This window comes from Ornithodoros turicata, chromosome 9 (assembly GCF_037126465.1).
Source record: "Ornithodoros turicata isolate Travis chromosome 9, ASM3712646v1, whole genome shotgun sequence".
NCBI lineage: Eukaryota > Metazoa > Arthropoda > Arachnida > Ixodida > Argasidae > Ornithodoros > Ornithodoros turicata.
Window position 1 is genome coordinate 28,008,611 of NC_088209.1, and position 24,418 is coordinate 28,033,028.

The following is a 24,418-nucleotide window of genomic DNA, read 5'->3' on the forward strand; positions in this document are numbered from 1 at the left end:
TTGAATGGTGTGCTGTTCAGCAAAGATTTTAAATCAGTTTCTGATATGAAATATTTATAGAATTCCACCAGTATCTCACTTTTCTTTTTGTACGGAGCAGTATTACAGTACTTCAAAAATTATCCTCAATGCTGCTAGACACACTGAATTCAAGCAGTGCTGAATTGTAGTTAAAGGTTCACGTAAGTCCTTGTTGCCCTGTACAACATTGCCATTTCAAATATTGGCACAGGTCTCTTAAATTTAAGTGACAACTTTTTTTTTCTAAGAGTCGTACATACACTAGCCTTCATGTTTTTGCCTTTTCAATAAAGGTATCTGCATACCAAATTCTGGTAGTCTCCCTGTAGTGAATTTGTTAGCCAAGAAGTGGTACCAAACCTGACAAGGAACATTTAACTTGCCCAAGCTCAGTAGAATTAGGATGTATTGTCTCTGCATTTGTTACTCCCCCCCTAATTTTATCCTCACCACTGCAGAAATCAATCAGATTTGGTGCCCTTCAATGGACAGTGAAGAAACATCTTACGAAAACGAATCTAAGAGGGGTCTCGTATGTTTTTAAGAGCAACACTGAGACTCGAGAAATATAATAGCTATGCAATGCTCGCAGTGTCTTGCGTGCCATGGTGTTGCCTTTCCCCACTTGCTTTTCCCAAACGGCTTCCATATGCGGTTGCTTTCTGCCCACCTCCCAGGGCCCTTATCGCCCACGAGCATTCTGATGCCTCCGCCGCGTGATCCCCCACGACCCCGAAGGCCCCCCGACTACAATGTGGCGGCCCAAATGGCAAGAAGCCGGCACATGTACCACTATGGCAGGGCTCATAGTCATGAGGGGGTCACGGGATGTTACAACAGCGATGCCACCACTGATCCCGAGGAGGATGGTAGGTTGCATAGGAATGCGATGCGGATGTTACAGCTGTGTGGGGTGCCTGCTTTTGCATGCTGGGGTCAGCCTGTGGGAATTTCTTCTGCTGATGCTGAGCAAGTTGATGTCAAGATAGCAGTGGCGTTTCGTCTGCGCATTATTGAGTAACGGCTGTGCTCAGGTGGTGCTCTTTCAGGCAGCTCCGTGCTTAACCGTAGGAAGGGAAATCGTTGGTGCTTGCTCGTTTCAAAATCCTGCTCTATGCTTGCTTGGGCTTAGGTGCATGCCTGCTGTTCTTTCCTTTTGTTCCTTGGTGAAGGCTTACCACGTTGCAGGTCAGCTTTTTTTTTTTTATGGTCGTTTGGCTGCTCTTGTTCTTCGTATGCCTGCAAAACTCTGGCTTCCTTGTGGCATGCTAACTGTGTGGGATGTTCAACGTGTTTTGCTGAAACTCTGGAACAAGGTGAATACCTGTTTTTCTGTTGCTACACAGTACCTGTAGGGTATTACCTATTGTGCTTGAATAAATTAAATCAGAGTTGCGTACAGTAACACCATATGGTTGTACAATGTGTTGCCAATGAAAAACTTCATGTTTTTGGTACCTGTGAAAGTAAGAGCAACCAACATATGCTTTGGCACACACGTGTAGGATGGTGGTGATGTTCCAGATAACGTACACAAATATCAAGCTTCAGGATTTAGAATTACTGCCTTATATGTTACACCACGAAAGGATGCTTTACTTCTTGTTGCAAAGATCCACGAATGAGCTTTGACGTGGCATTGTTTAAGCACACTGCCTGTAGGTGGTACTGGAAGACTACCCTTCCTCAGTTTTGATTTGATTTGATTTAATTTATTTCCATCATAATGGACCTCTACCGAATAGACGTCAGCGTGACGTTATTATGACGTTGGTAGACATAGTGAAACCGAAACAGCACCGTTTCAAAAAGTCTCAGTCCACCGCAGAAAAGGAAAGAAGGCTCCATCCCAAGAGTTGCATCGCCTCGAAAGTCAGTGTCATAATCCTGTGCGAAATGTGATTTGTTACTACTAGTTAGTTCGCGCTTGCTTTGTTTTGAGACCACGTACACTCCGAGACAAACTCGTGCTCCTCAGGCTCCTGAAGATGGAAGATCCCGGTAGCCATCCTTAGAGAGGTCTACCGAAAAGATAGGGCTACTGGTAAAATGGAACAGAACAAGGCCATACAACTAATAATATGTGAGGAATTACACAAAAATCTTACAATATGAAAAGCTATGTTTAAACGTGGCTTTCTTATGACTTATTAATTTTTTGCTATAGTAGTTCCAGTCTACCAAGTTGGTGGCGCTGTTGTACCATCTGACGTCATTTGTTTGTAAACAGGGAGAGGTCTATTGATGGAATTTTGTGTAATACTAACCACTATCAATTCCACTTTGTAAGCTGCCATGTGTTTATTCACTGCAACTGATTAACAAAACACTTATTGTAAGTACCAGTACAACTTTGCACTCTTCAAGTAGCCACCATACATTTGGTATTTTTTTATAAGCTGATGAGACAAAAATGTATGTAATTTGTGTTGTAACACAGCCATTGACGCACAGAACTGCTTGCTGTTTGGTGCACCAGATTACACGCTTGTGCCAAAGCATATGTTTGATAGTCTCTCTCTCTTTTTTTTTCTCTCGAGGCTATGTTTTTTTGTGACACACCCTCTAAAAGTTCACTGCAGTGAAGCATGATTTGAAGCACATGTTTAAAACCTTGGATTAGGTTTAGGGACATCGGTCATAGAGACCCAACTCCCTAACGCTCCTTTTATTAAGTTTTTCTTTGTTACATTCCCTGTCCTTTCTCTTCGGTAGCCCTGTACATTTGTGGCACTGCATAGCGCATGCACATCAGCCACGAAGGGAAGATGTTATTATTATTATTATTTTTTAAATGTAGCTTTCTCCCCTTTATCTCAGTGCATACTTTAATTATGTGTTTGGAGTGAAATGTAACGTCACATGCTAAGTAAGTGGCATTGACCAGACGATGAACAGTAGGCATTTCTAGTGGAGTGTCGTATTTGCATGTTCATGAAATCCAATGGTGATGTGCATGCAGGTAGCACCTCTCCAATATTTTTGTTTCTTCGAAAACTTAGCGGGACACAGACACAGAAAAATGTGGCCTCGTAACAACCAACATTTTTATGGAAGCCTTGTGAGAAGCACACAGAAGGAAGCAATCTTGACCAATCAGCGAACTGAGCTCCGATGATGGTTTTCTTTGCAGATGAAGAAGAAACACAGGTGTCTGCTGTCTGACCTTGATTGCATTGAGGGGCTGGTCCTTCACACTCCATCTCACTAGTCTGGAGCCCTGCTGTGCAACGCAGGGTGTGTTCACGAAAAGCATGTGTGTTAATGGCAACAGGAAACACTGTTTTAAGTGCGGTAGAACAATAGCACTAGAGACTTCATCCTTTGCTTTTTATACATGGCAGATACAAAGAGATACCAAAGATATATAGTATGCTGTACAAATAGTTTATAAATATGTGAACACAAATGCCATCCTCCGCATATTGTATACATAGTACATATTTTATGAGTGCGACATCATTCGGCACAATGTCATTGTACATAGGAGAGCATCATAGTTGTGTTGTTCGTCTTTCGGAAGAGTTTGCAGCAGTGCTGCTTGTGTTTAATCTGTTTTTGTGTATGCATTTTTTTTTAAAACCTGCTGGCTCTTTCTCGCTTCTCAAGGTACACACCCTGCTTCCCTCATCATTTGAGAGGCAGTTTTCATGGAACAGTTTCAGATGGTGTACTATACATTAAAAGTAATATAATGCCCTTCAAACTTCTCCAGAGCATGTTTCATTTCATTTTCATCGCAGGGCTAATGTAAAATAGAAATGTGTGCATGAGGCACCAAGGCTCCATGCAAGCAGGGAAACTGTGTTGAACTCGTGAGCGTCCGCATTATTTATGTAAGGTTAATCTGTCACCCCTGCCTTTGAAGCTTGTTTCTCAGCTGGTCATATGCTGTTTCCCTTTGCCACATTGGTTCATCATGTTGGCATGATATTAAGTACTGCATCATGTGTAATAGCATACTGCATACTAGAGCACTGCAGTGGGCTGGGCTGGCCCAGAACCCAAGCCTGACCCCGAGTATGGGCTGGGCATGAGTTTCTGTCGGTCATCCTCTTTTACATCATTTCTTTTAATTCTTTCATTGGGAAAGTAGAAACTTTGGTCAGTGATGTGTGGAGGTTAAAAAATTGCGTAGAAAATTTTTGGCTTCGAGATTTGTGAGCTGTGAAAAAAATATCAAATTATGAAAGCTTAAAAACTGCACTTTCTCATTAATTGTTAATATCCTGTTTTCTTCAGCCATTGAGGCATCGCTGATGTTATTAAATGAACTCTAGGAGGCATATTCACTTGTAGTAAAACCACAAAGTTGTATGTTATGTTTCAAAAAATTTCAAGGGGCAGCAAAATAAATATTCGAACAGAGTTTCGACTTTTATTAGACTATCCGAGAACCCACATATGCACAAGGCTTGCGAGCTGGCACAGGCCTTTGGAAATGTTAAGAGGACAGCATGTTTTATATTTTTCTTTTTTTTTAAACGATTTATCGTTAAAAAAAACTGCTCCAAATGACAATTTTTGTGATTTCTTAATGTATGTTGAATCCTCCGACGTATTGTGTAGCACCCAAAGGCCGTATTTATTGAGTTCTGTTTCATTTTTTGGGATGCCCTGTATATGAATGCTTATACTAATATAACTTCAGCAGCAGTACTTTATTCAGGCAAATATGAGTGTCCATTTAATCGTACCACACGATAGTCTATCCCACTGCTAGAAGTAGTTCTGTGAAGAATATAATGACAAGCCTTGCAGTTACTCCAGTCATCTCCTCTGGACATTTCTGTAGTGCAAGTTTTACGTTGTGACGTGGGAGTACCTTTCCTATTACGTATGCGTCCGTATGAATCTGACTGGTTGGACGGATCACATGTTGGACTGTGTTAAGGCGGGGAAGGGCTACGCACCGGGCTAGGGTCGGATAAGTCTTTGTAGCTTCCGGTACGAGCCAGGTTGGGCCAATAAACCTATGCCTGTGCAGTGCTCTAGTGCATAGTACAGTTTTGGTTACTACATTCAGTATTATTTTCGTACACAATGTTTTGCAATAATGTCGTACACTGAAATGGGCCTATATCCCATCAGGACACCATTATTTCGATGCGGAATTTAAGAAAGTGCTATGCCTTATCAACTTAATTTTACTCGTGTCACCCTAAAATTTAAGCCTAGGTCAGTTTACATAATAGACTGAGCCTATCACTTCAAATGCTTTTAGTTCGGCAGTATCAGTTTGTAAGTGTGTTGAAATTTTATTTTATATTGGGTGCTCCAATGCTACTACTTACAATGGTCGATCTTACAAAGATTGGGAAATTCCGTAAATTTGTCAGCACCCGTCTTTAGTGTGCGCCCTTAGGTCACTCATGAGTGCCTTGATCTGTTGCAAATGGAACTGAACTGCGCAGAGGATTGTGGCCACACTTTTTAAAATTAGGTTTAAAATCCCAACATAATTGTGTGTGCTGAAAGAGAAACATCACCTAGTGAGGTACAACTACTTACAGTAAGTGTTTTTATGGCTACACTATGAAACCACACTGTGTTCATGTAGCAAAGGATGTGGAACCCCGATAGTTATTGGAGCACAAAGTCCAAAATGAAGCAGGCTAAGGATGTCCAAACGCTATGCCAATGCTTGGAACATGTGCCGAGCTTGTCCACGCATGTGATGGACCAAGATAATACATGCCCGGACCATGTGAAATCATCTGCACAAACATCTTTGTTATTGTACTGTCCACTGTGCCAGAGGTGTTCTCTGCACTATCATCCCGTTTCGTATCACTTCCCAAAATATTTTTTATACAGTTAGAAAGTGTTGAACTGTATGTGGATGTATGTATGTACTTGTGAGAGACAGTTGTTGTATAGTGATTGTGTACATTTAAGATTTCTCAACTGTATATAAGATGGCACACAAAAATAAAACTTGTCACTGCAAAAGTATTTGTGCTACACTGCCTTATTGCGGTGTTCAGGAGTGTTTCCGTAGCTTAGATCTGCAGGATTAGACCCGTCTGCTTTCACTGCTAAGCCCAAAAAATACTTTATTCTTCGAAAATGTCAAGCATGTTTGACACAGTACGATTGCAATTATGCTGTTAGCCTCGTATCACAGGTGAAGACTTTTGTACATCACACTAACAGACAAGCACACAGCAGCAACAGTTGGCTCATATTTTTGAGTAGGTCTTCAATATCATGTGTGAGGACTAGGCATTGCTGTGAACAATTTTTACATAATCCATGCTGCAACAATGCCAGGAACACAGTTTTGTTTGTAACAGCCTCCCTGCTTCACACAAAAGCACAACCATTGAGATATACTGGCTTGAACCTGAAATTAATATTGGCTGTACATATTAAAAAAACAGTCTTTGTAGGATTTTTACACATATACATTTGACTATTAAATAAATAGCATCTATTCCAAACCCCTGTGGCAACACATCACTGTGCAATAAGGATAGACATACTTGGCTATACTCACCACTGGGATTCTGGTGACCACCAATGCTGCAGATTTGTGGAGATTCCAATACTATATATCCTATCTTGAACCTGATCTACACACGTCTTCGGGATGAATACAAACCTTGCTTTTGAGTTTTCCTTTGTCAGGTTAAAACATAGCTGAGTGCCGACCTGTCATTTTGGTGTATATACAGCTATCTAAAGTGAAAAATAATTTTATAAAATGTGGATGGCAATGTTATGTCATTGATAAGTGACAGTAGCACATTTCTTGGTGTTCTACACTGCATAGGTTAGGAAACGTTTTTTTTAACTGTCCTTTAAAAATGTGTGTGAAAAGGACTTCCATAAAAGCAGTTACCTAGGCACTTTTAATCTGTGCTACGCTGCCACAGTGAATCACGGTTTTGGTTTTTGTTTCGGGTTATGCTTCACCTCACAACAATGTTACTAGTGGGCTACATGTGGTAAGGACTGCGGTTGCATTGACTGGCACATTTTATTTACACATGCTGCTTGCATATTCATTGGCACACACCTTTGAAATGCGCTGGGTTTAGTGATGCATTCCCTCAAAACTGAAGTTGGAAATTTAACAGCTAGTTATTTGATGTGATTTCCGCAAAACTTAGTATATATCACACTGATGTTCAGTGAACATCAGAATAGAGTATGTTGGACTCAGAAAATTTTTTTCTGAAATTACTTAAATTGTTTTAAAGGGCCAAAACATTTGATTTGTAACTCTTCTGGGGTTTGCTTCTCAGAAGCCTTCTTTCCGAAGCACATATACAACATAATTTTTCTTTACAACATTGTTCCTTCAATGTAATACTTGATACAGACAAATATTGGTAACACCTGCTTGTAGTGGTACATTTTGCCATAATAACTGTAGTACAAATGCAACAAGGCATTGTAATGCTGCACACTTTTGCAATTATTGAAGAGCGTAAAGTGTGCAGGTGCTTAATAAATTATCCATTTGTATCACACAGCAATACATAAAACTTGGTAGAACAAGAATAATTGATATGGTAGTTGTAACATACCTAATATAATATGTGCAAGGTTTGTGCTACGGCAAAACAATCCACAAGCTCTTACTGCAAAGATCTTTTCTCATTTGGCGTTCACTTCGAACAGTTCAATTGGTATAGTGAACACCAAATTTTGACACAGTGGTTACTGCATTTTAAGATATGTTTCGCACTCCCCCAAAATAAGGCCTTCAAAATGCACACAAACTGAAGCAGGATGTAACAAAACACCTCAGTATTTTTTTTTTTTTTGCCAACATTAACTTCAGTGATGTGCATCACGGCAGTAAAATCTTTGTACAGAGAAAGTGCAGAGAATAAAACATCTGTGAGGAATGCACCAAATAAAGGTGCAAAATAAGAGAATTCGATTTTTACACATTGTTGTCACTCTGTCATTACGCCCCGCAACATTGCCGCTTCAGTGAAAGACAAAAGAGCGCAGTTTCCGGACGTAGCAGTTCGGTTCCAGCACCAACAGCTTGTGTCCACTTCTTGCACCGCCTCCGCCAGGCCCACAACACACACATGTCACTCGTATTTGTCACACACGGGTGACCACAGCATTAGTAGGTTGAGTATTTTGTATTTTCACACCATCGTGGATTCACAAACACTGCTGTCTTCCCTAGCCTGCAAATGGTACCAGTAAATCTTGAGGTGAGAATGCTGCATATAAGGCAAGAGATACAACAAGCCAACGCCATGAAGTACGAATAAGGTTAAAAATTAGGCTGTTTGGTTTAAAATTGCTAAAAAAAACCAACCCAGTGTCAGGGTTATAACAAATAAACGAAACCACTGGACACCAGTGTTTTGTGTCCATGTGGTTTTGCTTTTTTTTAAAGCAATTTAAAGCCACAAAGTGATAAGCCACAATGTAGTGGGAACAGTACCATTTAAATAGTCTATTAATTGAAGTTAGAATTTTTTAAAGCAGTTCCGTTATGCAAGCTGTCGCTTTTCTTCCGTCGTAATATGAGTACATAGTTTTCTCTTGATGTTGAAGTGCCATTAAAAACTAACAAATAAATCACTCACTCAGATACTCGGCAGTATGCAAAATATAAATTCAGCGTCTCCTAACAACAGCATGCATCTCTGCTTTCCACCTTGACATTGGAAGAGTGCAGTGAGTTGTGGTGGGGAGACATAAATCAACCTTGGAGGAGCAGTGTTGGCAGATGCGTGGGGCAGGTTGGGCCAGTCTTTGGGAAAAGTTACTTCAAAACATAAGTTACAGATATAGCTACTCTGCACAAAGGGTGACTATTTAAGTTACAGCTACAAGTAACTTTGTTACGCTATTTATTTCTAAAACGGCAAAAACAAGGACTCCAGCTCAGTCTGCCCCACTTTTGTGCTGAACAGCCGCTCAACTGGGACACTAGACGGGACCAACGCTTCTTCCATACTGCACTTAGGAGCGCTGACCACAGAACTGTTTTCTTATCAGGGTAATGGTAACATTTTACATTGTAGCAATACAAACAATTAACTTTAATTTGATCTCATGAGGCTAGAGTGCCAGCGTTGTACCTCTGTGCGAAGGTACTGCGAGCATATCTTAGCACAGTGAGGTGCCACCACAGGTAGCCTAGAGTCGAGTGCTACCTCCGACTAAAGTGGACGTGCCATGCACTTATTCCTGCGTAGCGATGATAGCTGCACCCTCTTCATATATATCTCCATTCTTTTAGAGCTATAGGCAGTTGTGTGAGCCACGAATAATATGCGGCAACAGGAAGCGAAAGAAATTGCGTCCGCTTTCCGAAAGTATTCCGAAAAACTTGGGATTCTGTAACTACAGGTTTTCCCGGCGATTTTAATCCAAGTGCCAGCTAAATTAATCCACGTGCCATGCAAACTTTATGGGGCATGGATTAATTATGCTGGCACTTGGATTAAAATCGCCGGGAAAACCTGTAGTTACAGCTGAAAGTTACTTACTTAGGACGAGTAATTAGTTGCAGTTATTAGTTACTCCTAACCAGAGCATCAAACCGAACCAGAACCGAAAACTGGAAAGAACAGTTATTTTTTGCCGGAACCGAACCGAAAAAAGGCTGCCGTCATTCATGGAGCTCAACCAGAACCGAACCAATTTAGAAAATTTCGGTTTCCATTTCAAAACCGGTTTCAAAGCATTGCGAGTTCGAGACTGACCGTTTTTCATCTTGCCTACCTAAAGTGCCCTAACCTGTTCCAAAAGTGACCTGTTCATGCAACATTTTTTTGCAACCCGAGTCTCCAATACAAGCGGAAATGCATAGTTGGACGCCCGCATCGATGGAAACAGCATAGGACATCCGCACTCTATAGTTTCGTTTTCCGGTGGACAAGCGTTCTTGTGACAGCTTTGCGGCTAGCTAGGAAACTCTGGGAACAAACTAGGAGTTGCCCAGCATTTTTGCCCTCAATTTATGAATGGATGATTCCGAGGCCAACGAAAACCTTCATAGGGATTATTCGTGGTGTTTTGAATGACGCCTGAACAGACAAAACGTTTTGTTTTCCAGGTATTGCACCCTCGGTTCTTAACCCCTCGAAATCCGGACAACAAACGGGTTTTTCCAGAAGTGTTCCTGACCTTAATTGGTGAATAAGGTGTCCGCTGTCACCCGGAGATTAATAAACGTACGTTAAAAATCCCGGAGGAAATCCGAGACCAGTTGAGTGCGAATGTGCCGCCATCTCTTCTTTCCAAGATTGACACAGCGGAAGGCATGGTCGAAAGCAAAATTACACAATATATTGCATTATAAACACAATCCCAACTCGGAAATACTGTTCCATTTGTTCGATAGTACTCACTTAATGGAATTTTCGATTTATGAACGATTTTTCGGGGAACTGAGGGTGTTCATAAATCGAGGGTTGACTGTATGTCCAGAACTCAATTTGTAGCATTCACCGCGCAACAACAAGGCAGCAGAGCCTGCAGCGCCGTGTATGTATAAAACCGCCGCACACAGGACTGCCGTAAAGTTAGAGGGTGAGGACGCAGCTTGCATGATTTGTAGACCACAATTGAACAAAAGGAACTTGGAACTTGCCTCAAGCTACTTTGACAAAGTTCCCTAAAAAAAGAACGAGTTCCTGAAGAAGCTACTGGAGCTCAAAAGCAACGAGTTAAGTTAGAAGAAAAAGTAGCTTAGTTACAGTAATAAGTTAGCCCCAACACTGCTTATAAATAAGGTACTTCCCAAGACCATGTGTTGGGCCATCACATTGAGAAACAATATTTTGGGAGAATACTGTGTAAGACACGTAGATTCCATTCAGACAGACATCAGTTTGGTAGGATTCCAAACGCATGGCATTTAGTCTGTAGTGGCAGTTTAATATTTGCTACTGCTGTTGTGTTTCTACGATAGGATAATCACCTTGTGACCACAATGTGAGTACAGTTACGGGTATGTTTTGCCTGTGGAAGAAAATTGTACATGTCTAACATATATAGCAAAAATATGTAGCAACAAGCAATCTATAGTAGAAAGCATCTCACCATCTGCACTGTGCTAGGATATCCGAGTTCGAGGCAACCAACGTCGTGGCCAAGGAAGAGGCCACTCATACTGACGTGGGACAACACCTCCGACGTTTTTCTCAAAGTAAGTGAACAGAGGGAACCACCAGACCCTTGCCAGAAAATTGTTGTTTTGAGATGGTATCTGCAGAGATCAGACGTAAATGCGCATGAAATGATGTAAAATAGTGTGGTTTACATCACACACACACAGACAAAGAAAAGGTGACATTAGAAAAATAATTTGTGACAAAATTAGTTTTTGTTGTTCACTCCTACCCTACATGCTAGGCACGGTAGATTTGCATGCAGCCCTCAATTAAGTTGTACCTGTTAGATGTTTCCACATAATCACACATATTAGAAGTACTTTTTAAAAAAATTTCCCGATAGTATTTTCTCTCTGCATGTGCGATGGAAAAGCAATGAAGCACATGCAAAATTTCAGCGTTCAATCCCTGATGACTATGACACTGTCGCAGCACCAGAAACTCAACCCTGACAGCCAGTCTTGTGCTGCATACACTTCTCATGTGCGTTCCCATGCATAGCAGGCACATGGAGAACCATCTGCTACATGAATTGTGGCTAAGGGAAGTGATGCAAAAGCTCTTGCCACCAACTCCCCTTTAAATTTTTTTATGCCAACATCCTATGTGTAGAACAGAACTGGGTGTACAATTCCTGCTGGCCCCTTAAAACACGCTCATTGTGTATCCTACGCTACCACGAAGTACTGAGAGATTTGAATTTCCTAACCTTTAATGAATTATTATTGGCCAAAGAGTGATAAATCAAGAACACCCTGGATGTCACGTAGTAGCCGAGCACAACATCCACTGTGTAGTGACCTCTTGAGAGAAGCACCATAATTATGCCGACGCTACTAAGCAGGAGGTAGAATATGTGCAGAAGTTTCCATCTTTGAGGCGAATCTGGAATTACAAATCAAATTTACGGAAATTATATTCCTTCCTTCACCAGTCTGTATTAATCCAGCATACAACAACTTTTTTGGTAAATGAGAAGCACTGTCACAAAGGCTAGGAATCTTCTAGCTCAAGAAATCAGAGCATAATTCGAGAAATATCTGTGCAAGTTATGGCACTAGGGTTTATGGTCTTTTTTTTGTTTTTTTGATGGAATATACTGTAGTAGCTGTGAAAAAATTTGAAGAGGAGCCTTTGATTAGGAACTTAGATAACTACGTAAGAATAAATGTGCTATGGTTTCCACAATATTGCTTCATGTACACCACTTAAAATGGAAAATGAAAAGCTACTTCAGTGGCAGATAACTGTGCCTGTTTTCTCAAAACTTAATTGCACAGACAACATATTCAAGACTAAGAACACTCTGGAATGGTTATTGACAACAACATTCAATGAAAACCAGGTTCAGAAATGTACATACATTCTCTTACAACAAGGTAGGACAGCGTAAGGATCACAGTGTGTCCACTGTAAATGTAGTCACCGCAGAAGGTGTGCTGCCCGTTTATCGACAGTCCGAACCCACTGAGTAATTGAATCACCCGTTTCATGATTAGCAGCGGGTTTGTAGTGTTCGCCTGGAAAGAAAGAAAAAAAAATCAGACCCTCATCTATCCTAATCAAGTCTGTTGTGTCGCTGCATAGAATGTGTAATGTTTGTTATCATTGCCAACATGATAAAAAAATATCCTGCATACTTATTTTTGAAGATCAAATATTGATGCACTTACTTTTGGTGAACAGTAGTAAGTAGTGCTGGCAACTGGAACCTGAGTGACAAACATTGTGATGCTGCGCATGAGGTACAAAATGCCCATGATAAAAAAAACTCTCTGCAGGACAATCCATCTGTCGAGAGAGTAAAAAAAGAAGGGGTAAAGGACATTCTTCTCTGATGAGAGCAATTGCTACATACCATGCAAAGGCTCAGTTCATAAAAGGCACATTCCATACTATTGGTTGAGTTCATTTAAAGTACAATGACACGAGCGATGTCACACTGTGGACATCCTCGGATTGAACTTCCATCACAGAAGTGTTGAAGAACTACCTGTGGATTCCTTGATGTGTACCGTAACTAGGGTCTGACTTTTTCAGGTTAAATGGCTTTACCGGATTTGGGAGGGGAAAATCGGGTGCTACTGGTACATTCTGATTTTATCGGGTTATTATATTCTGCGTTCTGTCCAGCAAATAGCGTTCTGTCCTGGTTAAAATACATATATTGGTCAAACATACATACCTCGCGATTTCACATACCTCAACATGCTTATTGTTGCACTCAAATAATATCTACATCACACATACGTATAAACTGCTAGTAAATAGTGCACGTGATACACAGCAAAACCTGACACGTGATTGGAGTTCTGGGAGAAATTTGGTATAATCTGGATTGGTCCCAAACTGACTCTGGAGGGAATAATCGGGGGGGGGGGGGGGATTCTTTTGGTGCCTATGATACCTGATGTGTACACTGTACTGGTACTTTCTATGGAGTACCAGTGAGCGAGAGAGTAGCAGAAAAGCTCACCTGTAACGGTGAATGAAGAGCAGTAACAGGGTCGACCAGATACTGATGATGATTATGATTTCCGACACATCTAGTGCCCAGTCAAGTGGCGGAAACAGATCGAAGAAAATGTCCGGGAGGGGCGGGTACTTGCTCCGATCGGGTACCCGCTCGTGAACGACAGCTAAGCACGTCAAGTTGAGTACCAAATTGCCAGAGAGGAAGCCGAAGGCCGTTAGTGTCTTCCATTTTTCCTGGACCAGACGAGGCTCTATCCGCTCCGGTGGCGGTAACGGAATAGAGATGATAGTATCTCCTCCTGCCAGGTCACCATTCTTGTCGCGGCGCTTGCCGCGGTAGCTCTCGTGCAGCGGACTATCTGTGGTGTCCTTGGCAGCCCACGAGTGGCCCTTCGCCGTGCCGTTGCACAGCAGCGGCTGACCCTCGGCGCCCGTATTGGAGAGGTTCGTCTCCATGACTTGCACCATCAGCTACCTGGGGTTGTGGTACGATGCTGACATGTGGAGCCGTCTTGGACCCCCGCAGTTTGGCAGCTGCAAATGGAAGGGAATATCGGTGAGAACCAACAGGGGACGCTGCTCTTGTCTCCGACACGTACAGACTGATAACGCGCGCAATATTTGCGCACAATGCGACGGACTGATACGGTGCGGGGTAGTGACGTCGGTTCGCTTATCCCTTGTTCTATCTGGCAAGGAAAAACATTTGTTTCGGTTGCTAATGTAACGGAGAGCAGAATGAAACAACATAAAGGGAGGAGGAAGCTCCGATTGCCTCGCCCGAGATAAAGATATGTTGCAAGCAGACACGAAAGATATGTGCGCTGATATAGGGTGAGTACTTTTCGTTCTTGTGGATTCGTGAGTCACACAGACCTCGCTGTAATGAGGTACAACACGTACATTATGCACCGTAGCGTTCAGACAGAATTAAAACTGTCCGAACGTAAACAGTCGTACACTATACCAAACGGTTGACAACGTCTCATTTGAAGTACCTTGATCAGAACGTGTGACAACACGGTAAAAGGGACGATTTTATCAGGTCACTGGCTGCTGTAGGTAAGGTAGATTGACGCTGACGTCAACGCATACCACTCTAGAAGAATCACGCAACATGGCGTACTGAACGTGGGGTTGTTGTGGCTGAGTCCATGTAAAGCGCCCCAGCCCTGTGCACGTGAATATTTCAATACATTGTGCTGCCTGCAGTGGCGTAGCCAGAGGGGCGGTTTCGTGGGTTCAACACCCCCTCCCCCCCTTCAGACAGTACATTTGTTAGTGAATTAGGGAGAGGGAAGACGGTGGTGAAATCCTCTCCCCATGTAAAGTTCACGCAGAACCACTACCGCAATATTTTTCTGTCTGCGCTGCTGGCTGTTTGGCAGTGATTTATCCACAGTCCTCCTACGCCCCCCTCCCCCCCTCCCTAGATGTTCGACGACACCCCCTAATTTTTTTTTCCGTGCACCCCCTACATGGGGACCAGCGTTACTTCAGCTACAAATACGTGTTAGCAAAGAAACATAAAGCTGTTAAAACGTAACCCTGATAATGACCCCCCCCCATTTTTTGCACCCCCCCCCGTGTAATCGCAAGCACGGTGACGCAAGCACAGTTTTAATAGCGAATTTTAGTGCATCGTACGCTATCGCCTTTGCGTACGTAAGGGATAGGGTTGATGGTTCTCCGCACGCCCATAACAGAAAGAGAGCTTCGCGCAGTGCGCAGAACCACAAAAACTCTCTAATGAAAAGGAAGCGAACAGGCGCTTTATGTCCAGTTTCTGCGAAATTTATAGAGCTATCTCTGAATGGACGCCACGCGCATGCTCCGAAGACGTGTAATTTGATGAAAGGATGAACGACCCCTTCTCTTTGGGTGTTGAAGAATAGAGCGTGGACGTGTACCAGAATTAAGCCGCGCGTGACATTGCACACTGACTGCCCATCCTTGTGTCCCCAATAAAGCTAACCAAGTCTTCTGAACAGTTGCCCACCAAGATCTTTACGTTCGTCTTTGTTACCGACTGTCATTTGACAAGTGAAGCACAGTTGCTCGCAACGGAAAGCCACACGAATCTACCAGAACGCGGGCTTCATATCGCCGCGAGGGTGCTTTAATGCTCAGCACACCGTATTTAACGTATCTAAGCAACCTGTACCCTGCCATCAAGCTGCTGGCGTCCTCGCCCGTGATCGAACCCACAGTCTTGGGATCGATAAGCGGACACGAACACGACACCAAGTTTCCCTCTCCTCATCGCCTTGAGAAAGCCACGCGCCACACTGTGGTATAATACTATCTCTCCATGTCGTCTGGCACGAAACTCTATGTTATAGCCCGCAAGGATTAATGTCTTTCTGACCAGCAATTTATGCTTGCATCCGACATCCTGTCGAATCCAATGACCTCGTTAGAGAATCACACAGCGAACTAACTCGACATTGATTTATTGGGGGCATCACTCGTATGCCATCTTGGCCTTAGTATAGGAAGCAGTTTCTCGATCCCGTCGGAGGCTCAGCATTGCTATCGATTGGCAGGGGAGCGCGCGGGAGAAGATATGCGGAAGTCAAAGCTATACAGCGGTCTCTGAAGCCCTGGAAGAATGCCCAGTGTTCAGTTTGCACCTTCCATGAAACCCATATAATTGGTGAAAAAAAAAAAAAAACGTTTTCGTGTATTAGAAGCTTTTCGCGTACTGACATTCGAAGGCGCGGACTTGGATCCGATTCTCGCACGCCGGTTTCTAATGCATGTTTGTTGCGGCTGCATGAAGGAGCCATATGTATCGAGAAAGCAAGAGTGTTGTATCCCTTCGCGCTACCAAAGAAGGCTTTTAAATTTACATTCACTTCAAAACCTTGTTCATTTTATTTTGATGTTTCTTAGCGTCAAAAAGAAGTCGCATTGACAGCCGCGTAGCCAGAAAAATATTTCGGGAGGATCCTACGGGAACATTACATGGGAGAGGAGAAGTTCCACCTCGCTTCCCTCCCCCAAATGCACTACCAAAGGTACCATTTCGTGGGTTGAACACCCCCCCGGCTACGCAAGTGCGCATTGAGAACGAGCGTCTACAAAGCCGTAGGGTAGCAGTCGTAGTGTCCTAGGGTCGTCGTGTAGTTGTTAACATGTCTCTACACTGTACATATGTCCGTTATAGACGATCCCACGATGGTAAGAATAAGGAACAGCTCGTGCAAATTAGATACTAAGTGACTGACCTTGCACGGTGTGCTTTTCCCAAGTGCTGTTCAAAGCGCACCCATTACCATCTCTTCATGTTATTCGTGACCGTCTAAACTATTCTTTTATATTTATTATTACTGACGCATATACAAAAGGATAATACCGTTGAAAAGACGGTAAGCACTGTACTGTACACCTGTCCTAGCACAGGGATGGGTAACAGTGTCTCGCAGACTTTCTTGTGGTGCAAGGCAGAACCTTTTCGCTGCAGTAACCATAGTCACTTGGGTGCATTGGGCGCTGCCAACAGGATCGCAACAGCAGCAGCAAGACGTTGGAACTACCTCCGTTCTCACCGTGTGTCCCAGGTCCCGCTTCAGAGCGACGCGATCCAGCCATACATCACCGTGTACATTTTAGCTTCCGCAATGCTGATACGCAGAAAGGTACAAATGGGCTTCTTGCTACGGATGCGTGCGACACGGAATCTGCGTTAGCCCTAACAAGACGCGGAAATTATGAAACATGAGCATTCTCCCATGGGAGGCACTCCCCTCGATCCAGATATCCGCCTATAGGTTTGTATGTTAGCAGCGGCGCCCACACTGAGTTCTGTGCGTGCGACGGACTTGCAAGGCAATATAGATGGAGCGTTAGGACGTCCAACGGGCGAAGTGTTGAACCGGAAGTGAGGCGAAGCTCTCACGGAAATGAGGTCTGGGAGCCCACGCATGCACGCAAGCTATGAACCGTATAAGGAATACCCGTTCAAGGCAGGTCCACTCTGACCTTCTCCAGCGAATAGCCTCTCGAGCCTTCGTGTATATCTATTTATATGACAGTGACACTTGATTATTATGTAAGGCCAGGACACTATGAATATCGTATCATCTTGTGTGCTCTTGTCTGGTTCCGCTAAGTTGATGCAAGCTATATGATCATGCAAAATGGGCACGCGCGCACAGTACTATACCCATGAATTTTCACGCTTGTTGTGGTGTCGCGGAAGTGCGACGCGTAGAAGAAGACGAGTAATAAAGGGAGTACGAGAATAGAACAGTGGCTGGAGTGTACTACAGAGTGTACTATCTGGACATCGGGAATATACTACGACACCACAGAATAACTTATTTTATTTCTATTTTTGAGGTGCTCATGAACTGCCCAAGGGCCCCTCTCACTGCCGTCAGAAGCTCTCTAAAAACAAAGCACAGAAAACTTTTTTTTTGCACAGCTTTTATTCAAATTATCTTCATTCCCGCCATATACTGTCCAACCAACACGCCAGATCCTGCCGTTCGGCGCCCTCTCTGGCGAAGGCGCCCGGTGCCCCCCCCCCCCCCCCTTTATCGCTACGGCTCTGGCCTCACTAATGGTACACCCTTGGGCAACGAAATTGGCGACCAGCGAAAAACTGCTGCAACTGTACTGTTCCTTTTAGGCACCCTTTGACTGTTTCCTTTAAATTGGACAAAAACTGACAGACAGGTAACACGAAGATGACACGACAAATTTCTCTGTGCCGCTGACAAGCTTCGTGTTCCGTGTCGCCCGTTTTTTTTTCTTCTTCTTTTTTTTAACGTCCAATTTAATCTATATGCACCAGCTGGGCTGCACCCTCTCCCTTCTTGTTTCCTTGTTTATTGTCGGCGAGGTCGCCAGTGCACCACTACGTGTTCAGTATATTGATTTTTTACACTGGCTTACATAACAGAGAAACAAAACAAAGAACAATAGGACGTTTCGACGCCTATACAGGCGTCCTCATCAGCATGAACACAACGAAACGTTGAGGTAGCACCTCAACTACCTCAAGTACTACCTCAACATTTCGTTGTGTTCATACTGATGAGGACGTCTGTATATAGGCGTCGAAACGTCCTATTGTTTTTTGTTTTGCTTCTCTGTTATGTAAGCCAGTGTAAAAAAATCAATATATTGAAAATGCTTCCTGGCTTTTGATCTATCTTCACGACTACGTGTGTTGACTGGGAGAAGTCGCATTGAAAATAAACGCAGCCTGTCAAGGTTTGTTATCTCACGTTAGCCTGAAGGTTTCTCCCCCTCTTGTTCGACGTTATCCCTTGTCTAAATTCCGCTAATTTGGCACCCATCAGTGCGCGGTAAGTAACTAAGGCACAGGCACGTTTTTGTGAGCATCCGCCCTTCTTAATGTGCTCCCAACTGCCCTGTGCCAACGCCCGTATGACGTCATTCGACGAATAATCTCTCGTGCAGAAGAAAGGCTCATCTGCGTGTGCGAGGAAAGTCACCCCCTGCCAATTCAATTCCTTTTAATTCTGGAGCTGGGACAGTGTGATATATCCCGTGTCCGACGACACACACGCTTTTATCCCGTGGGCTCAGGGGAAATTTACGCTTGTGAGAAGCATTACGAATGCACAGGCAAAGCTGGACCAGTAAAAGTTGCAAGGCCCAAAGATTGTCTTGTTTGTTTATGCATACGAACCGAGTTGTCGCAAGCTGCGTAGCTGTAATTCAGCGCGGCCTTGAGCATTGTGACATTCCTGCAGTAGCGTAGCCAGAAAAAATATTTCGGAAGGGGTTCTATATGGGAACTTTACGTGGGGGAGGAGAATTTCACGCTCGTTTCCCTCTCTCAAATCAACTAACAAATGTACGGTTTCGGGGGAGAGGGGTTGGAACCCCGCTCTGGCTATACGCCACTGGATTACTGGGTGAATTTCTGTCCGAAGCTTCGTTGACGTGTTGAGAAAAACACAGATGGCGTAGACCAATTTCGCTGCATGCGGCCGCAGGCAGTATATTCGTCTTTCGGTTTTCGAGAATACTTGCACTTGAATAGGTGCAAAAGCGTTCATCATATGTTCCGATAAAAATACATTATACCACGCTCGCTAAACATTCCCAGGAATGGCGCCCCCCGACGGTCATATTGTCATGTCATATAGCAGACGACAACGGCGCAAGTAAGCAGACGACACTCAATGATAGAGCACACTCCAAATGATCTGGCTTTCTTCCTGACATTTGTCTTCTGCTCTTTCACAAGTTTTTATGTACTTATTACATCATGGTGTGGTGCGGGGAGATCACAAAGAAATGCATTTTGGGAAGCCTAATGCTCCCTTCGATTTTTCAGTTATTTTTTCATTGCCTGCGGCGGTGGTATTTGTCTCGTTGACGTCAGCGCCATTCATCGGGCCTTCCTCTGCTTCTTCTCTTTTGTGGGAAACGTCGATTAGGTGAGTTCTGTTCGCCGATCTCGCGGTATTCTCAATTAACGATGTATTGTGTGCTTTATCGTCTGCTATCAAATCCGACGTCCTGGTTCGTGTGTGGGTGGGACTATACAGCAATTCGTAATCACTGGCATGTTAGCAGACAATGGCATTGGAAATCATGGATCGTTTGTATATGGTAGTAAACGTTACCGATATTGTCGGCAGTTTGTTCGCTTAATTCTGCTTTTGGGAACAGTACCGATAGCGCGTTTCAGGACGAAGCTGCATTCAAGCAAACGATGAGGGACGCCGGTCAACAAATACTGCATCATCAGTGGTATTTTCGATATTTTCAAAGTAATCCAGCGTGTAGGGCTGCGTTTCTGCGCACCAACTTTTTCCACCAACCTACGCCAACTTTGGAGTTGGTGGCAATCGACCTACACTATACCAACCCAACCGGGCCAACTCGAGTCGGTGGACACCGGTGAACGGTGGTGGTGGTGGTGCTGTTGAAAGGGCTCGCCGTTGTCGGCCTCACAGAGGTGGGCAACGTCACGACTAACGCACTGGGGGAGTGTGCGTCCTGGGCCGACTTCTAAGGGAACTGTGCCGACATGTGTCTGAAAGCGTCCGAGGAAAACCCAGGAAGAGCCCCAGACAGCACAGCCGGCACAGGGATTCGAACCCCGGTACCTCCCAGTCTCGACGTGACATGGCCAGTTGGTCAACGAGCACCGGTGAACGAGCGAGATTGTATCTTGGCCAATCACCGACGACGAAAGCACGTGACGTGACGCCCGTTTTTCGTGTCCCCTGTGTATCCTTATTCCGAAAACGAGCGTTCCTATACAAATGTATAAGCGGCGAGTTTTACAAAGAAATATTATGAAATAACTCGGTAGTCGGCGAAATTTTAACAAAAACTCCAATTGTGGGCGAAAACCTGAGGTGCTTGTACAAGTGCCCGCGCCCTGTCTCAAATGAGTATGGGAGCTAATAAGTGTAAAATTAGCTAAGGACAGGAATATCGAGTTGTTGTGCGTAAAGAAGGCGACGCTGCTGAAACGAAGTTGGTCTAGAGACTCGCCTATACAATAGAGCGACGTTTGTTGGCTGGTTGGCATAAAAAGTTTGCTTGACATATAGCGGGAGACGGACATTTCGGTGCAGACATTTCGTCAAGTTGACGTTTTGGTGCGCGAGTATTTCAAAGCATTGACACAGCGGTGAAATGCTCACCGACAGTCCTGACAATGAGCGCGAGTACTATGTTTTATTATTATTATTATTATTATTATTATTATTATTATTATTATTAATATTACTACTGGAACGTAACCGTTAAAGAAAGTTTATTTCCAGACTGATTACAATTTCGAACATCAAGCTCGAAAGATAGAGGAAATTTTCAGCACCGAGTTATCAAGTTTTCGATGTCTGGCACCGTTTATCAATGTGGCGTGACATTCTCCACATCTTTTCATTGTGCTTTTGATAGCCGGAACGTGCAGAGAGCACGTTGCATAGCAAGAAGAAATCGTGTAAGCCTGATTCTCATGCGGGGTATACGAGGCGGTGGCCTTGTTCGTCAGCACACTATAGCACCGCCCGTTGTTAATCGTATAGTCATGTACAGCTGCTTACACATTTGTCATCGTACTTTCAGCGCGTAGCTTCAGCCTTCAGGCGCAGCGCTAGATAACATAACGTAGTTGTCTGTCCTTTCTTATTCGGTGATACATGTTTAATATTTAGAACTGCGCACACAAGGGTCAAAACGGATTTGGTTTCTCGCTTGCCATCTTCTCTGTTGTTTAACGGAGCATGAACCCAAGCAGCACAATATCTTGACCCAATGTTGGTTCAATATTGGCAATAAAGACTCAATATTTGACCAATGTTGGACCGGTATGTTGTGGTGCTTGGGAAAGGACTCGAAAAAAGAAAAGAAATATGTCAGGAGGAGTAGATTACAAGCCATGGAGTACATATTCAAACGAAAAGTATGAGTGCAGTGCGCAATCCGGCCCAGAAAATCAACCAATCAATCTCACGGGTCAAAAAAGGTGCTTCCTTCGGCTGTCAGATCTTGACGTCATGTCTTCTGACCAATCGTAATGCGCGCGCCTTCTTTTTGCAGTTATACAGGGTGTTTTTTTATTCGTTACAGAATTTTTATTAAAAAACATGCAGAGCAAAATAGACGCCGTTTCAGCAGGTGAGTTATACGGCCAGGCAGACAACCCGTAGGACAGCGTGTGCAACTGCTGGACGACTAATTAGCTAAAATTCATTAATTAACTTATTAATTCGACATTTTCTGGGAAATGCGGGATAGCAGAATTGGGGCCAGTCATCAATCCATCGGCCTTATTAAACACCCTGAGAAGCCAGCGTACTTCGAGATATAAATTGCCAAATTTCGCTATATGCTAATACAGGGAATACAGGCCGCATTGCGACAAAAGTTTGCTCTTGTTAATCGAAGTAGTTTCATAGGCTTTCATCCCGCTAATTATTTGTTTAACACTAAGCACACAGCAGGTTATTTTATACACGAGGCTGTCATATGCTTCGAAGCGTAATACGCAGTCAAACCTGTTTCTGTCTTTTCCGTATTGCGCATACACACAATGACTGAAATGCGCATGAAATTGTAAAATGGACTGGATTTAATTTCCTACGGTTGTTCCTGGTAGTACAACAAATAACAGTAACTTTAATGGATCTAACTTCACTGACATGTCCGTACAGCTAAGGCACCATATAACACTTACTTTAATGGACTTAATTTCACTGAGATGTCCGTACAACTAAAATAGCATGGATGTACAAACACAGAAAAGTTTGTACCAAAATAGGCAACCACGTAGATCTTATGTCCATATGATTCATTTCGAGTCACTCACCTAATCGTGCCTCTTGAAGAAAGCCTCTTCCCTCTTTGTTACAAGTACCTGCGAAAGCAAGAAGAAAAAAATCAACACATGTAGTTTAGCGACTCATACGGCGAGCGGTCGCCAGCAAGACCGAGGAAGTCTTGCTGTATGGCGACTCTCTGAAAGACACTTCATGTTTCTAAAGATACTACAGATGTTCCTTATGAGTTCACACAGAACAGACAGGTAACCAAAAAGAAGGTTCTCTCCCGTTCGTTCAATGTCACCTCCTCTCACACGCGAATGTCCGTTTGAGTGGAGCAGTGCGGACGTATCGCGTGCGCAATCATTGTAATCCCAGGCGCAGTGTAAGTGCTACTCAAGTGTGCATTATCTCACCACAAGATAAGCACCGGTACGACGTTGTGCACATACAAATCGCTCTTCGAAGGAAAACATCTTGGTACCTAGTACATCTCGCTCCAATGCGGTACGTAGATAACAAACGCACCGCGCCTGTTTCGCTTGTAGCTCTCTCTTTTTCGCTTTTTACTTTCAGCAAACTCCGAAGTACTTCGCGTGGCAAGGTGTGTTCCGTGTTGTCAACACACGGGCACTTCTGGGCCGAAGAGGGGGAATAGCGTGATATCCTCAGCTTGGCAAGCTCGCCATCACAGGTTCAATATCGGCCCAATGTTTGCAACAAGACCTTTGTCGGACGTTGTTCGTGCTATAGGCTCCGCCTCCCGTTTTCAACAAATCAGGGGCGAGAACGTTGTCATTCCGGATGATGGTTGGCTAAGAGCGTGCTATGTGGTGAAGTTCATTTTTAAGACCTTCAACCTCCTCTATCCTCCATCCGTCCGTCCTTCCTCTGTGTTTTGTTTTGCTATGCGTTTTCCTTTTCTTTTTTTGGCTATAGTCGTGACGACGCCCACTTCTGTGTGGCCAACAACGGCGAGCCTATCCTGCCATCACCCCCCCCCCCCCCCCCCCCCCCCCATTTTTAAGAGTGTAGCCACCATCCCGAATGACAGCGTTCTCACCCTTGATTTGATGAAAACGGGGGCGGGGGGGCGTACGCCATGTTTGTGGCACTTATACACCACATAATGCCAGGCGAGCGGGAGGCGCACGCCTTTTTTGTGACACTTATTATGTTCATAATTGTCACACACACACAAAAAAAAAAGAGGCGTTCGCCTCCGGTTTTCAACAAATCAGGGCAGATAACGATATCATTCGAGATGATGGCTGGCTAGGAGCGTGCTATGCGGAGAAGTTAATTTTTAAGAGCGTATAGCAGCATTCTGTTTGAAGAGAGCGGTCACGGAATTTTAGTGCGAGTTCAAAATCCGCGCCGTGCCTCCCATGACGCTTCTTCGAAAGCAGGTAACACGTATAGGGCAACGAAGAAAAAGACGCGCTTGAATGTCGTTCAGCGATAGTGCTCCTAAATCATGCAATGCAAAGTAATGGTAGGGACTCGTGCTCTCCGTGATATACCGCCCCCGAGGGATGCAGAGCACTTCCGGAG

The 24,418-nt window shown here is 43.9% G+C and overlaps 2 protein-coding genes across 15 annotated transcripts in view; one reads left to right on the plus strand and one right to left on the minus strand.

The window, feature by feature from the left end:
- Positions 1–5,976, plus strand: part of LOC135368501 (rap guanine nucleotide exchange factor 2-like) — a 167,132-nt gene extending 161,156 nt beyond the window's left edge. For 11 of the 12 annotated variants that reach the window (XM_064601834.1, XM_064601838.1, XM_064601839.1 and 8 more), the window contains 2 exons: positions 699–890; positions 3,155–5,976. In XM_064601834.1, coding sequence (XP_064457904.1) covers positions 699–890; positions 3,155–3,186 — 224 coding nt within the window. In that variant the 3' untranslated portion in view covers positions 3,187–5,976. The remainder of the gene's footprint in view (positions 1–698; positions 891–3,154) is intronic. The other variant, XM_064601841.1, reaches the window with a different exon arrangement.
- An 81-nt stretch (positions 5,977–6,057) lies between these two features.
- LOC135368510 (phosphatidylcholine:ceramide cholinephosphotransferase 2-like) overlaps positions 6,058–24,418 on the minus strand; it is a 52,465-nt gene continuing 34,104 nt past the window's right edge. For 2 of the 3 annotated variants that reach the window (XM_064601855.1, XM_064601856.1), the window contains exons 2-8: positions 22,912–22,959; positions 13,600–14,132; positions 12,797–12,914; positions 12,487–12,643; positions 11,833–12,008; positions 11,053–11,218; positions 6,058–8,177 (exon numbers count right to left, since the gene is read on the minus strand). In XM_064601855.1, coding sequence (XP_064457925.1) covers positions 11,066–11,218; positions 11,833–12,008; positions 12,487–12,643; positions 12,797–12,914; positions 13,600–14,066 — 1,071 coding nt within the window. In that variant the 5' untranslated portion in view covers positions 14,067–14,132; positions 22,912–22,959 and the 3' untranslated portion in view covers positions 6,058–8,177; positions 11,053–11,065. Of the gene's footprint in view, positions 8,178–11,052; positions 11,219–11,832; positions 12,009–12,486; positions 12,644–12,796; positions 12,915–13,599; positions 14,133–14,197; positions 14,257–22,911; positions 22,960–24,418 lie in introns of those variants that run through there. The other variant, XM_064601857.1, reaches the window with a different exon arrangement.